At 44.2% G+C, this 14,563-nt stretch overlaps 1 protein-coding gene across 5 annotated transcripts in view; it reads right to left on the reverse strand.

Moving 5' to 3' along the window:
- The window catches only part of LOC140385819 (piezo-type mechanosensitive ion channel component 2-like), a 1,561,269-nt gene that overhangs the window by 405,066 nt on the left and 1,141,640 nt on the right, over positions 1–14,563 (reverse strand). For all 5 annotated transcript variants that reach the window (XM_072468377.1, XM_072468380.1, XM_072468378.1 and 2 more), the window contains exon 18: positions 2,614–2,753. In XM_072468377.1, the coding sequence (XP_072324478.1) occupies positions 2,614–2,753 (140 nt within the window). The remainder of the gene's footprint in view (positions 1–2,613; positions 2,754–14,563) is intronic.

A 14,563-nucleotide genomic window follows, 5' to 3' on the forward strand; every position in this document is an offset into this window, starting at 1 on the left:
AGCACTGTGGTCACCTTCAATGCCACTGGCAGGGGAAAGTTTCCAACCTCATTTGGCATCAGGTCTTCCTGAATAACATGGCCTTGGTGATGCACCAGATCTCATGACAAGCATATGTGTGCCCGGCACTGCCTCTAACTAATTTGTAAATGGGACACACTTCGACAATAAATCCTAGATCTGGCAAGACATCTCTGTTGTTTGGGTCTCTCCTCCCTACCCTCCTGTTTGCACGGTAGTACAGTGGTTAGCACGATTGCTTCGCAGCACCAGGTTCGATTTCTGCTTCGGTCATTGTCTGTGCGGAGTCTGCACGTTCTCCCTGTGTCTGCGTGGGTATCCTCCAGGTGCTCCGGTTTCCTCCCACAAGTCCTGAAAGACGTGCTTGTTGGCTGAATTGGACATTCTGAATTCTACCTCCATGTACCGAACAGGCGCCGGAATGTAGCGACGAGGGACTTTTCACGGTAACTTCATTGCAGTGTTAATTTATGCCTACTTGTGACAATAAAGATTACTATTATTATTCATGCACTGTCTCCCCTTGCTCATGTGCCCAAGGCAGTGCTTCGTTCACCTCCTTAATTGCATTAGGACCCTGAAACTTGCAGTATTGAGTCCTGGATCCATTCTTTGTTTTATCTTTTCTCTGAAATGAAACGTTGAAGACATGAATGATTAAAGAGTCCAGGAAGTGAAGCTCCAAATTAGAAACCATGGCCATTGTCGGGCTTTTAATGTCTTAGTTGCATGGTGGCAGAAGCATCCTGGTCTCTGAGACTCTAGCGCACACATTGAGGTGATCAAGATGGCATTCAAGAAATATGACATTTGGAGACCTCTGGGCGATGATAAGGTGCAAATTAAATGAGTTACCCAAAGCAGTTCTGCGCTCTATTCTCTGATGTGGCATACTAATGACCTATCAGTTACTCGTGGCCAATGAATGGAAGCTGCTTGGCCAGTTATGAATGGCATTTATGATGAACATATAACCGGCTTTCTTGATGGCATGCCATATATGGTGCAGCTATTCCCCCCTTCACTATTGCCTGAATTTGCGATTATGTGACTGCACTGTGAAGCCAGGGAGTTATGTGTATCCCTTTAACAGTGCGAATGAAAGATTTGGCTTTCAGTGGCTTCCTGGACAAAGAGGTCTTCCTCCTTTGTAACTACCCCATCCCATCTGGAGGCTTTGTGCATTATCACCAACTGAGGTGAAAGATGCATCCGCCACACTAACAATGCCTCCCCTTCCCATTACAGAATATTCGTGAAAGTCTGTAATCAGTGAAAGATGTGATATCTCTTTGGCCCTCTTGTTTGGCAACATTTTATACACGCTTGTAAGGCTCCAGTAACCAGCTCTTGGTCTTCCCTCTGCCCTCCATTGTTTCTGATCCTCCTCCACCTCTTGTCCCTCCACCTTCCATCGTGCCCCGTTGCCCTACCCCACCACTGCTCTTGCACAGTCTTCCTTCCCCACTGTCCTCCTTGTTCTTGCCCTTGCCTCCCACTGCCCTTGCACACCCTATCATCCCCATCTCCCCCTTGTGTCAGCCCTTCCCTCCCTCTTCCTACCACTGCCCTTGCACAGCCTTCCTTCCCTATCACCACCCCCCCCCCCCCCCCCTCCCCCCCTCACCCCATCAATGTCTTCACCATCTTTCCCTCACACTCACTCCACCCGTGGTAGACATTCTAGCCTGGAAAGTTGGAAGCTGCATGAGCACCACATGGTGTTCTTGTGGATTGTGGTGTCATCCACTAGAAGCAAAAGACCCCTGATACCCCCAACACTGGATGCAGTACTGGTCAAGAGTCTGAAATGGAGGCTGCATTAGTACAGCAGCAAGATGATGTGCTTGAAGACATCGTTGGCAGAAAGCAGGAGGAGAATAACCCTACAACCCTAGCAGTATTACGCTGAAAGCAACAAAAGCATTATGGTTGGTAGGTTAGTAGGTATGTTGCACTCACCTCGAAGTCACAAGTAAATTGAGGTCCACTTATGCATGCCACTCATTTTTAAATTGGTTTGAGGCCGATGTAATTTCCCAATCAGAAGATTGAAAAGCATGAGGAGATTCTGGTGAGCAACTGTTTTAATGAGCATTTGTGAGATGTATATGAATGCAAATGGCGTTCACGACACTAGGCAGCAGGATAACTGACCCACCATTAACCCACATTCATACATACATTCAAAAGTTAACATTCGGAGAATCACAAGCTGTTTTATGTCCGGGGGTTTCTGACTTTTGGCCTGCTGCTATATTCTCTGGTCCAATCTACCATGAAACTCGCTGCGTGTGGGATAGGAAAATGTTTTCTAATATTGCTTTCTGCTGTTGGAAAAGAGAAAGTAAAACCACTTAGCTACTTTGAGGTGGTTAGGAGCTGCCAGTGGCAGGCTGCCTTTGCATTGCAAATCATGGGGGTGGGAGGTGGAAAGTACAGCCCATTAGGTAATCTAGTTCCACAAATTCAATACCAATTTCACGATTTTGACTTACTTGTAAATAGAATACTTCAGGAATAGCCTTCAGGATTGTGTTCCCAAGCTACCTGAGGCCAAGAAATTCTTAACCATTTCAGTAAATAAATCACCTGAGGGCTCCTCCGCTCCTTCTTCATCATCTTCATCACCCTGCTCTGGCTTTTTATCCTCCATTCTTTCCTCTTTTTGAGCACTGGTGTTAAGATTCATCATACCAATGTCTGGGAGACTTCCCTCCTGGTTTACTAACCTGTTGGCAGATTATTAGGCCAGTTAAGGAAACATTGATCAGAATTCTTTCCCCTTATTGGGAAAAGGTGAGGACATTTCTCAACAGAGAATTCCAAACACTTTAAGCTATATTTTGACAGAAGTCTTTCCATATGATCATGTCTACATTAGAATACAGCAGTTTTAGAATAACTGCTTGGCTTATGAAGCAATTATCTAAAGCAGGTGCATATTAAAATTGGTGCTTCAATTCACAGCCTGAAATTTGTTGTTTTTATGAATCATGCTTAAACTTGACATTTTCCGTGGGAAGAAAACTGTCAGAGTTTAAGTGGAGAACATGAAATGACAACATATGAGAGCAAGCATTTCATGTCTTTGGGAGACTTACGCATTCTGCCGATTTGATATGTATTGCTTGATTCTGCACAGAGTAATTCACATAGGAAGAAAAAGAAGATGAGTACAGAGACCTTAAGAAAGAATATATATTTTTAAAGATTTGCATCAAGCCAGACAAAGTGTATTATCTTCAAAATGTGCTGCTAACTGTTTCTCTCTGCATTGTACTCTTTTGGTGCACACTGCAGTTTCTGTGCTAAAGCAGCGTGCTTTCCTGGTTAGGATGATACATGCAACTCCCATCATTCATTGCATATATTTGCAAAACATCAACACATTAAAATATTACTTGCCATTCCATCAGTGAGATGTGTTTCAGACTGTGTTGCCTTAATTTTCTTTAGGCATACATTCAAAAGTTAACATTTTATTTTACTGTTTTTGTTAGAATTGAAAATTGCTAAATACTTACCATCAATTTGCAGTTGCATTTGAGTATCTTTTAAAGTGAAGGAAGGCACTTGCATGCTTTGAAAAATATACATCATGCACTTTATCCACAAATTGTATATGATCGCACAATAGTTTAATAATATTCACAAACAAAAATTTCTTTTAAAACTTTCTTTATGAATGAAAGTATTTTTGGAAGTTCTGATTTCTGTGTCTGTTGGTAACTGGAAGAGATATTTTACTTTTGTCACCAACTTTAATGAAGAACTGGACATGGAGCAACCACAGGAGTAAGACAGATAGAAGATAGTAATAGGTATTTCACCCATCTCTATCCCATTACCTGATTGCACAAGGACCAGAAGACATAGATTTAAGATTTTGGACAAGAGATGAATGAAGCAGTGATGTGATTACACAGTGAGTGGTAATGACCTGAAACTTGCCACCGTAAAGGTTGGTGGATGCAGAAACAATCAATTATTTCAAAAGGAAATTGGATGGATCCTTGCAGGCTGCCAGGACCTAGTGGGGGAGTGGGACTGACAGTTCGGATTGGACTCAATGGGCCAAATGTCCACTTTCTGTGCCATAAAAAACTCTATCACCCGGATTTTCATGGAGTCAGAACAATTCTGGAGCCATTTAAAAATGGGGGGTAGGTGAAATGCAGGGATTCTCGCCCCCATTCCGGCATTCCCAATTGTCGCTGACACAGGATAGGTGTGTGAGTAGTGAGCTCACACCCTGCACTCACAACATGGCTGGCTACATTGCAGGTTTAGGCATCTCCTAGCACCCCCCCCCCCCTCTCTCCATCCCTCGCCCACAATTTTTGTGAAGGTAGGCCACCTTCTCCATGACTCGTGGTTGATGGATTTCAGAGTGGTCATGAACCATAGTGTGGATTTGGGAACCTTTTGAAAGGTAAGTTCAAAAAGTCTTACCCATGCCCCTCATGGCACCTCCAACTCAATGCCAACTCATGTTTCCCATCCACCACTGTGATGCCTTCTCGCTCCATGTCAACTCATGATCCTTTCATGCCCATTTACACAGTGTACACTGCCAATGAATTATATAGGGACAATGGCATGTGTGAAACTGCTCAGAAAACATGTCATTCAGAAATCTTTGAATTAAAACAATGGGGCTTGGCTGATATCCAAGGCTCACAAAGGGATTATGTGAGTGGGAGATTGTTCACACAGCTGGAGAGAACTATTGATTCCGCTTGGAGAATATTTTTATTTACTAATAAATTATTTTTTCTGTAATCTTTTTTGTTTACATGTCAATGTGTATTCGCACTGGATCACGAGGTGTGAAGTGCTTAGAACATCTATTGTTGATACTTTAATGGTCTGTTTGATTGACACCTTTATAGGGACACCAGTTTGTTACCACAAATTATGAATGAATGTTTATTTAAAGCAGTTTCCCACATGCCATTGCTGCTATTAGAGAATTGATTCTGTGCACAGTGTAAATTGGTAAATAAGCGTGGAAAGGTCATGAGTTTGCATGGGACTATAAGACCTTAAGATATAGGAGCAGAATTAGGCCATTTGGCCCATCGAATCTACTCTACCATTCGATTATGGCTGATATGTTTCTCATCCCCATTCTCCTGCCTTCTCCTTGTAATCCCTGATCCCCTTCGTAATCAAGAACCTATCTATCTCAGTCTTAAAGACGCTCAGTGATTTGGATTCCATAGCCTTCTGCGACAATAAGTTCTACAGATTCATCACTCTCTGGCTTAAGAAATTACTTTTCATCTCAGTTTTAAAGGACTGTCCCTTCAATCTGAGGCTGAAGGTTCTAGTCTCTCCTACCACTGCAAACATCTTCTCCACGTCCACTCTATCTAGGCCTCTCAGTATTCTGTAAGTTTCAATGAGATCCCCCCTCAGCCTCCCCGAACAGGCGCCGGAATGTGGCAACTAGGGGCTTTTCACAGCAACTTCATTTGAAGCCTACTTGTGACAATAAGCAATCTTCTTTTCTTTTTCCTTTCTTTTCATCCTTCCCAACTCCATAGAGTACAGACCTATAGTCCTCAGCCGCTCCTCAAATGATAAGCCCATTATTCCCGGGATCATTCTTGTGAACCTCCTCTGGATCCCCTCCAAGGGCAGCACATCCTTCCTTAGATGTGGGGCCCAAAACTGCTTACAATATTCCAAATGGGGTCTGACCAGATCCTTATACAGCCTCAGCGGCATTGCCCTGCTCTTGTATTCTAGCCCTCTCGAAATGAATGCTAACATTGTATTTGCCTTCCTATCTGCCAACTGAACCTGCATATTAACATAAGAGAATCTTGAACAAAGACTCCAAGTCCCTTTGTGCTTCAGATTTCCGGAGCCTTCCCCCATTTAGAAAATAGTCTCTGCCTCTATTCTTCCCACCAAAGTGCATAACCTCACACTTTTTCACATTGTATTCCAACTGCCACTTCTTTGCCCACTCTCTTAGCCTGCCCAAGTCCTTCTTCAGCCTCCCTGCTTCCCCAACATTACCTGCCCCTTTACATATCTTTGTATCATCTGCAAACTTAGCAACAATGCCCTCAGTTCCTTCTTTCAGATCGTTAATGTATATCATGAATAGATGTGGTCCCAACACTGATCCCTGCGGATCATCACTAGTCACCGGCTGCCATCCTGAAAAATAATCTTTTATCCCCACTCTTTGCCTTCTGTCATTCAGCCAATCTTCTGTCCATGCCAGTACCTTTCCCTAACACTTTGGGTTCTTATATTATTTAGCAGCTGCCTGTCCAGCACCTTATCTAAGGCCTTCTGGAAATCCAATAGATTACATCCACTGGTTCTCCTTTGTCTAACTTCCTCATTACCCCCTCAAAGAATTTTAACAAATTTGTCAGACATGACCTCCCCTTAACGAAGCCATGCTGACTCAGCTGTATTTTAGCATACACTTCCAAGTACTCTGCAATATCATCCCTAATAATTGTCTCTAAAACCTTATCAACGACTGAAGTCAGACTAACCGGCCTATAATTCCCCATCTTCTGCCTCTCTCCCTTCTGAAAGAGGGATGTTACTTTAGCCATTTTCCATTCCCCGGGGACCCACCCTGCCTCCAGTAATTCCTGAAAGATCACCAACAATGTCTCCACAATCTCCTCAGCTATCTCCTTCAGAACCCTAGGCTGTAGTCCATCGGGTCCAGATGATTTATCCACCTTCATAACTTTCATCTTCCCCAGCACCTTCTCTTTAGTGATGGCCATTACACTCAACTCTGCCCCCTGATTCTCTTGGGAGTTCTGGTATTCCACTGGTGTGTTCCACTGTGAAGACCAATGCAAAGTAACTATTCAGTTCCTCTGCCATTTCTTTATTCCCTACTACACCTTCTCCAGCCTCATTTTCCAGTGGTCCAATGTCCATTCTTGCCTCTCATAGACTCATAGAATTTACAGTGCAGAAGGAGGCCATTCGGCCCATCGAGTCTGCACCGGCTCTTGGAAAGAGCACCCTACCCAAGGTACACACCTCCACCCTATCCCCATAACCCAGTAACCCCACCCAACACTAAGGGCAATTTTGGACACTAAGGGCAATTTATCATGGCCAATCCACCTAACCTGCACATCTTTGGACTGTGGGAGGAAACCGGAGCACCCGGAGGAAACCCACGCACACACGGGGAGGATGTGCAGACTCCGCACAGACAGTGACCCAAGCTGGAATCGAACCTGGGACCCTGGAGCTGTGAAGCAATTGTGCTATCCACAAGGCTACCGTGCTGCCCCTCTCTTACCTTTTATATATTGAAAAAATCTCTTGTAATCTTCTTTTATATTACTAACTAGCTTACACTCATATTTCATCTTATCCCCATTTTTTGCTTTTTTAGTTGTCCTCTGCTTGCTTCTAAAGACTTCCCAGTCCTCTGGCTTCCCACTAATGCTCGCCACATTGTTTGCTTTTTCTTTTTCTTTTATGCTGTCCTTGACTTCCTTTGCCAGCCATGGTTGTCACGTCGTTCCCTTAGCATGTTTTTTCTTCCTTGGGATGAATTTCTGTTGTACCTCCTGAATAACCCAAATAACCCATGACTTTGCGGTTTCACCATCTTCCCTGCTAGGCTCCCCTTCCAATCAACGCCGGGAAGCTCCTCCCTCATATCTTTGTAGCAACCTTTATTCAATTGTAATACCGTTACATCTGATTCCAGCTTCTCCTTCTCAAACTGCAGGGTGAATTCTTTCATATTGTGGTCACTGCTCCCTAAGGGTTCCTTCACATAAAGTTTGCTAATCAAGTCTGCCTCATTACGCATCACTAAATCCAGAATTGCCTGCTCCCTAGTGTGCTCCACCACAAGCAGTTCCAAAAAACCATTTCGTGGACATTCCACAAATGCCTTTTCTTGGTATCCACTACCAACTTGATTTTCCCAGTCCACCTGTATATTGAAGTTCCCCCACGATTATTGTAATATTGTCTTTTTTATGCCTTTTCTATCTCCAATTTATTTTCTGCCCCAAACCTTGACTACTGCTGGGGGGCTAGTACATAACTCCCAACAAGGTATTTTTTCCTTTGCGATTCCTCAACTCAAAGATGGAATGGGTGTGGGCGAGGAGGAAGAGGTAAGAGATCAAGAGTTAATAGGGAGAGGAAGGTAAGGAGGGAATAGGTTTGAGCAGTGGGAGAAGTGAGGGGCTCTGGGGTCGGACTAAGAGTGAGATAAGGGGAGAAAGGAATAAGAGGGGGAAGATTTGGGATTAAGCATGGTAAGTGTAGAGGTAAGAAGGGTCGTGGGTAAGGGGGATAGGTGAGAGAGAATGTAGGGAAGAGACAGCAATGGCAAGAGGAAAGGGGATACAGGAGGTTATAGGAGAAGACGCAGGGGAATAAAAGGGTGGAGAGGGGATAGCTGGATAGGATCATGACAGTACGGTGACACAGTGGTTAGCACTGTTGCCTCACAGGGCCAGGGACCTGGGTTCGATCCTAACCTTGGGTGACTGTCTGTGTGGAGTTTGCATGTTCTCCCTTTGTCTGCGTGGGTTTCCTCCGGGTGCTCCGGTTTCCTCTCACAGTCCAAAGGTGTGTAGGGTAGGTGGATTGGCCATGCTAAATTGTCGCTTAGTGTCCAAAAGGATTGGTTGGGTTTCGAGTAAAGGGTGCTCCTTCAGACAGTTGGTACAGATTCAACAGGCCAAAAGGTTCAGTGGGGTTTCGGGTACAGGGTGCTCCTTCAGACAGTTGGTACAGATTCAACAGGCCGAATGCCCTCCTTCTGCGCTGTATGGATTCTATGATTCTAACTCTACCCACACAGATTCTATGCCTCCTGACCCAGTATTGCTTTTTGCTATCGATTTAATTTAATTTCTTAGCAACAAGGCAAACCCTCCCCCTCTGCCTGTCCTTTTGATAGGACACATATCCTTGGACATTTAGATCCCAGTCCTGATCCCCTTGCAGCCACATCTCTGTGATGCCCACTGAATCATACCCACCAATTTCAATGTGCACTACAAGCTCATTTACTTTGTTCCGTGTACTGTGTGTATTTAGGTACAACACACTTCGTCCTGCACTGACTGCCCTCCTTCTCTTGTTGTCCCCTTATCTGTTGTGCCGGAAATTAGATCCCTGCCGCTTTCCATACTCTCTGTACTGTTACTTGTTCTGGAAACATTACTAACCTCTCCTGAGCACTTGGCCCTTTTAACTGGTTTAAAGTCCTCATCATTAACCTGACTCCTACCTTCTCCTTTACCATTCTAATTTTCCATACAACTGAACCCACTCCCCCACGATTTAGTTTAATTCCCTATCTACAGCCCTAGTTATGCGATTTGCCAGGACTCTGGTCGCAGCATGATTCAGGTATGGGCAGCATGGTAGCACAAGTGGATAGAACTGTGGCTTCACAGCGCCAGAGTCCCAGGTTTGATTCCCCGCTGGGTCACTGTCTGTGCGGCGTCTGCACGTTCTCCCCGTGTCTGCGTGGATTTCCTTAGGGTGCTCCGGTTTCCTCCCACAGTCCAAAGACGTGCAGGTTAGGTGGATTGGCCATGCTAAATTGCCCTTAGTGTCCAAAAAAAGGTTAGAGGGGGTTATTGGGTTACGGGGATAGGGTGGAAGTGAGGGCTTAAGTGGGGCGGTGCAGACTCGATGGGCCGAATGGCCTCCTTCTGCACTGTATGTTCTATGTAAAGGTGAAAACCTTCCCAATGGAACAGCTCCCTCCTTCGCCAGGACTGGTGCCAATATCCCATGAATTCGAACCCATTTCTCTCACACCAATCTCTGAGGCACAAAGGGGCCATTGGTGGTAGGGGAACGTGACTTGGCATTTAGTTGGCATGGGGACATGGAGATGGCATGGGAGTGGGCGAGTGGGCTACAAAGGCTAAAATGTAACCAAACAATGGGATGAAGTTCCAGAGAACTGAAGTGAGCCTTTTAACCAGACTGCATCGGAACCCAGCCACCCTGTGGCCATTTGGCCCATTAAGTCCATGCCAGCCACTTTCGGGAACAGTAGCCCCAACTCTATCCCACACCTACACCTTCCCTCCCAGGTCAAAGATCCTGCCATTTGGGGGCCTTCCTACGAAGGCAGCTGCAGGTGCAGCAAATTGCCTGACTCGAGCTATGTGCTGCAGTAGTGAAAATCTAGACTTATTACTCCATTACTGTTACTCTGGGTTTTTAACTCTATCTTCAAATGAGAGAAAATTACCAAACAAATGCAGTTAAGGTTTGTTAGGCCATTATTAAAAGACAATTATTATAAAGTTGTAAACAGAGTAAGTCCCGAATTCACATTCGGAAGCAACTTTGGTTATGTAAAAGAAGGGCAAATTTCAACATATTAGAATAGCAGTTCTGTTTGGATTTTTTGAATTAAAATACTAGCCAAGAACTGCTTCTGTTACAAGCTTTCTCTTGTACCCTGTGCTCCTTTAAAAATCAGTGACCGAGATTGTGATCGCTTTGGAGGATTTAGTGCAGAATGGAAGGATTTATTTTGGGATTAGATCCGGGGCTGGATTCTAAGGTCACCCAGCTGCGTGTTTTTCGGCGGTGCCGTTCGCTGGCGGAGGGATTCTCTACTGGGGCACCAGTATATTGAGATGCTTTCTCTCTGACAATTTTTAAGTTAGAACAGCCGGGCCACACTCTGCAGGGGAAACCCCTCCACAAGATGACCTGTGGCACCAACTGAAATCAGACAGGTGTGAAGGACTCCTGACTGTCAACCTCTGACAATAGGCCTTTGACAAGTTGAGTTGTTTACCAACTTCTTACAGGCAGGTAGTCCTGCTGGCCCCCTTCATTCTGCTTCTGGGAAAATGGCCCAGGCAAGAGATAATGCTGGGAAACTGACATGCCTGGCAGCGACACAAATTTATGCACCACCCACCTCTGTGCTCGCCTCCAGTGGGGTCTAAAATTTCAGCCACAGGAAACTGGGACCAGTTTTATCTGAATTGTAAGCATTCTGGATAAGTCACCATTTGAGCCATTTTCATGGATTGAGCATATCAATCATTGCAGATGACCAGTTGTTTTGAGAGTTATGTTAGCTAAGTGGCGAATCTGAGAAGTGAGTAATTTTAGTCTATGCTATGATGGGCTGTTATTTCTTGTCTTCAAGAATTAGAATAGATTAGAATAGAATCCCCACAGTGCAGAAGGAGTCCATTCAACCCATCGTGTCTGCACCGACCCTCTGAAAGAGCACCCCACACAGACCCACTCCCCCGCCCTATACCCACAATCCCACCTAGGGCCAATTTAGCACAGCCAATCCACCTCGCTTGCACATCTTTGGACTGTGGGAGGAAACAGAAGCTGCCGGAGGAAACCCACGCAGCCACGGGGAGAATGTGTACACTCCACACAGACCGTCACCCAAGATCAGAATTGAACCCAGGTCCCTGGAGCTGTGAAGCAGCAGTGCTAACCACTGTGCCACTGTGCCGCCCCAAATTAAATTCGGATTCAAGGAATCATCCTGCAGGAAAGCCTGCTTGGCAGCCATCATTTTGATTATATCCCTGTCAAGTGCTTTCTCCATAAAGATGCTGTAGAAATGAAAGGTTTTATTGCCATTAGAATTTATTTGTTTATTGTTTTTAGTATTGCATTTGAGTATTGTGTTTGGGTATATAGTGTATTCTATCTAGGCAAGGTGTTAAAAGTTGGTAATTCAACCATAATTATTTTGATAATAGCTTTCTTTTCACAGTAACTTCATTGCAGTGTTAATGTAAGCCTACTTGTGGCAATAAAGATTATTATATTATTATATTATAATTTCTTTGATAATAACTTTAATGTGGAACAGAATCTTAGGCCGAAATCTTCCATTCTTGTTTGTGGCTTGGATTTTGCCACTAACTTTGCCACTAACAGTGAATGGAGTTTTGGCTGGAACATCACATTTTCTGATCTAGCTCGCAATGGGTCACACGCCGAATGAGACCAGAGAATCCCTGCCTTGCTTTCAGTGAAAATTATTCTCTTTTCACATTTTAACTGAACAATTAAAAACAAAATCTCCTCTCCATTTATAGAAGTTCGAAAGTACTCAGTTGCATTGAGCTGAGGTCATTCAAGATTCCCTGAAATGTGTTCAAGTGACATTAGCCACTCATTCAATTAATGAAGCTCCAAAATTCTCCAGGTCTCCACTAAATTATTTCAGAGAAACTGGAATCTGGGACAAACCCCATGGAATATCAAGAGCTTAGCATTTATTGGTCCCTGTTCATCAGTCATTTGTTTAAAAACAAATGCCACACCACCAGATGATTGAGCAGGTAGGGCAGTAGGGCAGTGGATGTTGTCTATATGGACTTCAGTAAGGCCTTTGACAAGGTCCCTCATGGTAGACTGGTACAAAAGGTGAAGTCACACGGGATCAGGGGTGAGCTGGCAAGGTGGATACAGAACTGGCTAGGTCATAGAAGGCAGAGAGTAGCAATGGAAGGGTGCTTTTCTAATTGGAGGGCTGTGACTAGTGGTGTTCCGCAGGGATCAGTGCTGGGACCTTTGCTGTTCGTAGTATATATAAATGATTTGGAGGAAAATGGAACTGGTCTGATTAGTAGGTTTGCAGATGACACAAAGGTTGGTGGAATTGCGGATAGTGATGAGGACTGTCAGAGGATACAGCAGGATTTAGATCGTTTGGAGACTTGGGCGGAGAGATGGCAGATGGAGTTTAATCCGGACAAATGTGAGGTAATGCATTTTGGAAGGTCTAATGCAGGTGGGGAATATACAGTGAATGGTAGAACCCTCAAGAGTATTGAAAGTCAGAGAGATCTAGGTGTACAGGTCCACAGGTCACTGAAAGGGGCAACACAGGTGGAGAAGGTAGTCAAGAAGGCATACGGCATGCTTGCCTTCATTGGCCGGGGCATTGAGTATAAGAATTGGCAAGTCATATTGCAGCTGTATAGAACCTTAGTTAGGCCACACTTGGAGTATAGTGTTCAATTCTGGTCGCCACACTACCAGAAGGATGTGGAGGCTTCAGAGAGGTTGCAGAAGAGATTTACCAGGATGTTGCCTGGTATGGAGGGCATTAACTATGAGGAGCGGTTGAATAAACTCGGTTTGTTCTCACTGGAACGACGGAGGTTGAGGGGCGACCTGATAGAGGTCTACAAAATTATGAGGGGCATAGACAGAGTGGATAGTCAGAGGCTTTTCCCCAGGGTAATGGGGTCAATTATTAGGGGGCATAGGTTTAAGGTGCGAGGGGCAAGGTTTAGAAGAGTTGTACGAGGCAGATTCTTTACACAGAGGGTAGTGGGTGCCTGGAGCTCGCTGCCGGAGGAGGTGGTGGAAGCAGGGAAGATAGTGACATTTAAGGGGCATCTTGACAAATACATGAATAGGATGGGAATAGAGGCATACAAACCCAGGAAGTGTGGAAGATTTTAGTTTAGTCGGGCAGCATGGTCGGCACGGGCTTGGAGGGCCGAAGGGCCTGTTCCTGTGCTGTACTTTTCTTTGTTCTAACTCCACATTCGTGAACATTGGCTATTTGTAAGGCTCGACAATTAGTCACGTGAAGTTTAAATTTAAAGTAGCTTGATATACTATCAATGCAAGCCTTGATATTTCAAATATGCTAAAACTCTTAGTAGAAGTCATCACACATAAAAACCAAACTTGCTGATAAAACATTATACACATCTTATGATCTTGATATTCCTGATGCATTTAAAAATATGGTGCAGATAATTGGGATTCTCGTGCAAAAGCAGTTCCAAAATAAGAGTGTGACTTGCATGCCGCAACTTAGGGCAGATAAAAAAATTGCAACGAACTTTTGTGATTATGAATGAAAAGCACAACAGTACCCACCTATTTACTAACAGATAAACACGCCCATTAACTTTGGCATGGCTGGAAAATGGAGTAATGGCAAACACATAAATAGACAAAGAGAGAAAGAAGAAAGAAACAGATATAATAAGAAACCACCAAATGTCACAATTAGCCAACAGACCACAGCACACAGTTAATTGATTAGTAAGCTTATCGTTACCACAAAGCAATAGAAAATTATAAATATTAGCAAAGGTAAGGCAGGGTGTAACATTATTATTAACATTGAGGGAATGGTAGCATAGTGGCAATGGATGAGAGGCTTGGATTAATGATCCGGAAACATGGCTTCAAATCTCACTGGGCAGCTGAAGAACTTAAATTCAGTAAATTAAATAAACCTGGAACAAAATGCTAATGTCAGAAGAAGTGAACATGTAATGTCTGGATTGCCATAAAATCCAACTGCTGGACTTCCTTTAGGGAAGAACATATGCCATTCTTAGTTGGTCTTTCTGGCTATGGACCCTGACAACATCCCGGCTGTATGCTGAATTCCTGAGCTCCAGAATTAGCTGTACCTCTAGCAAATCTGTTTCAGTACAGTTCCAATAGAATCTATCTGACAAGTGGGAAATTGCGCAGATCCTGTCAACGAAAAGCAGTTCAAATTCAAACTGGACAATTC

Source organism: Scyliorhinus torazame, chromosome 11 (genome assembly GCF_047496885.1).
Source record: "Scyliorhinus torazame isolate Kashiwa2021f chromosome 11, sScyTor2.1, whole genome shotgun sequence".
Lineage (NCBI taxonomy): Eukaryota > Metazoa > Chordata > Chondrichthyes > Carcharhiniformes > Scyliorhinidae > Scyliorhinus > Scyliorhinus torazame.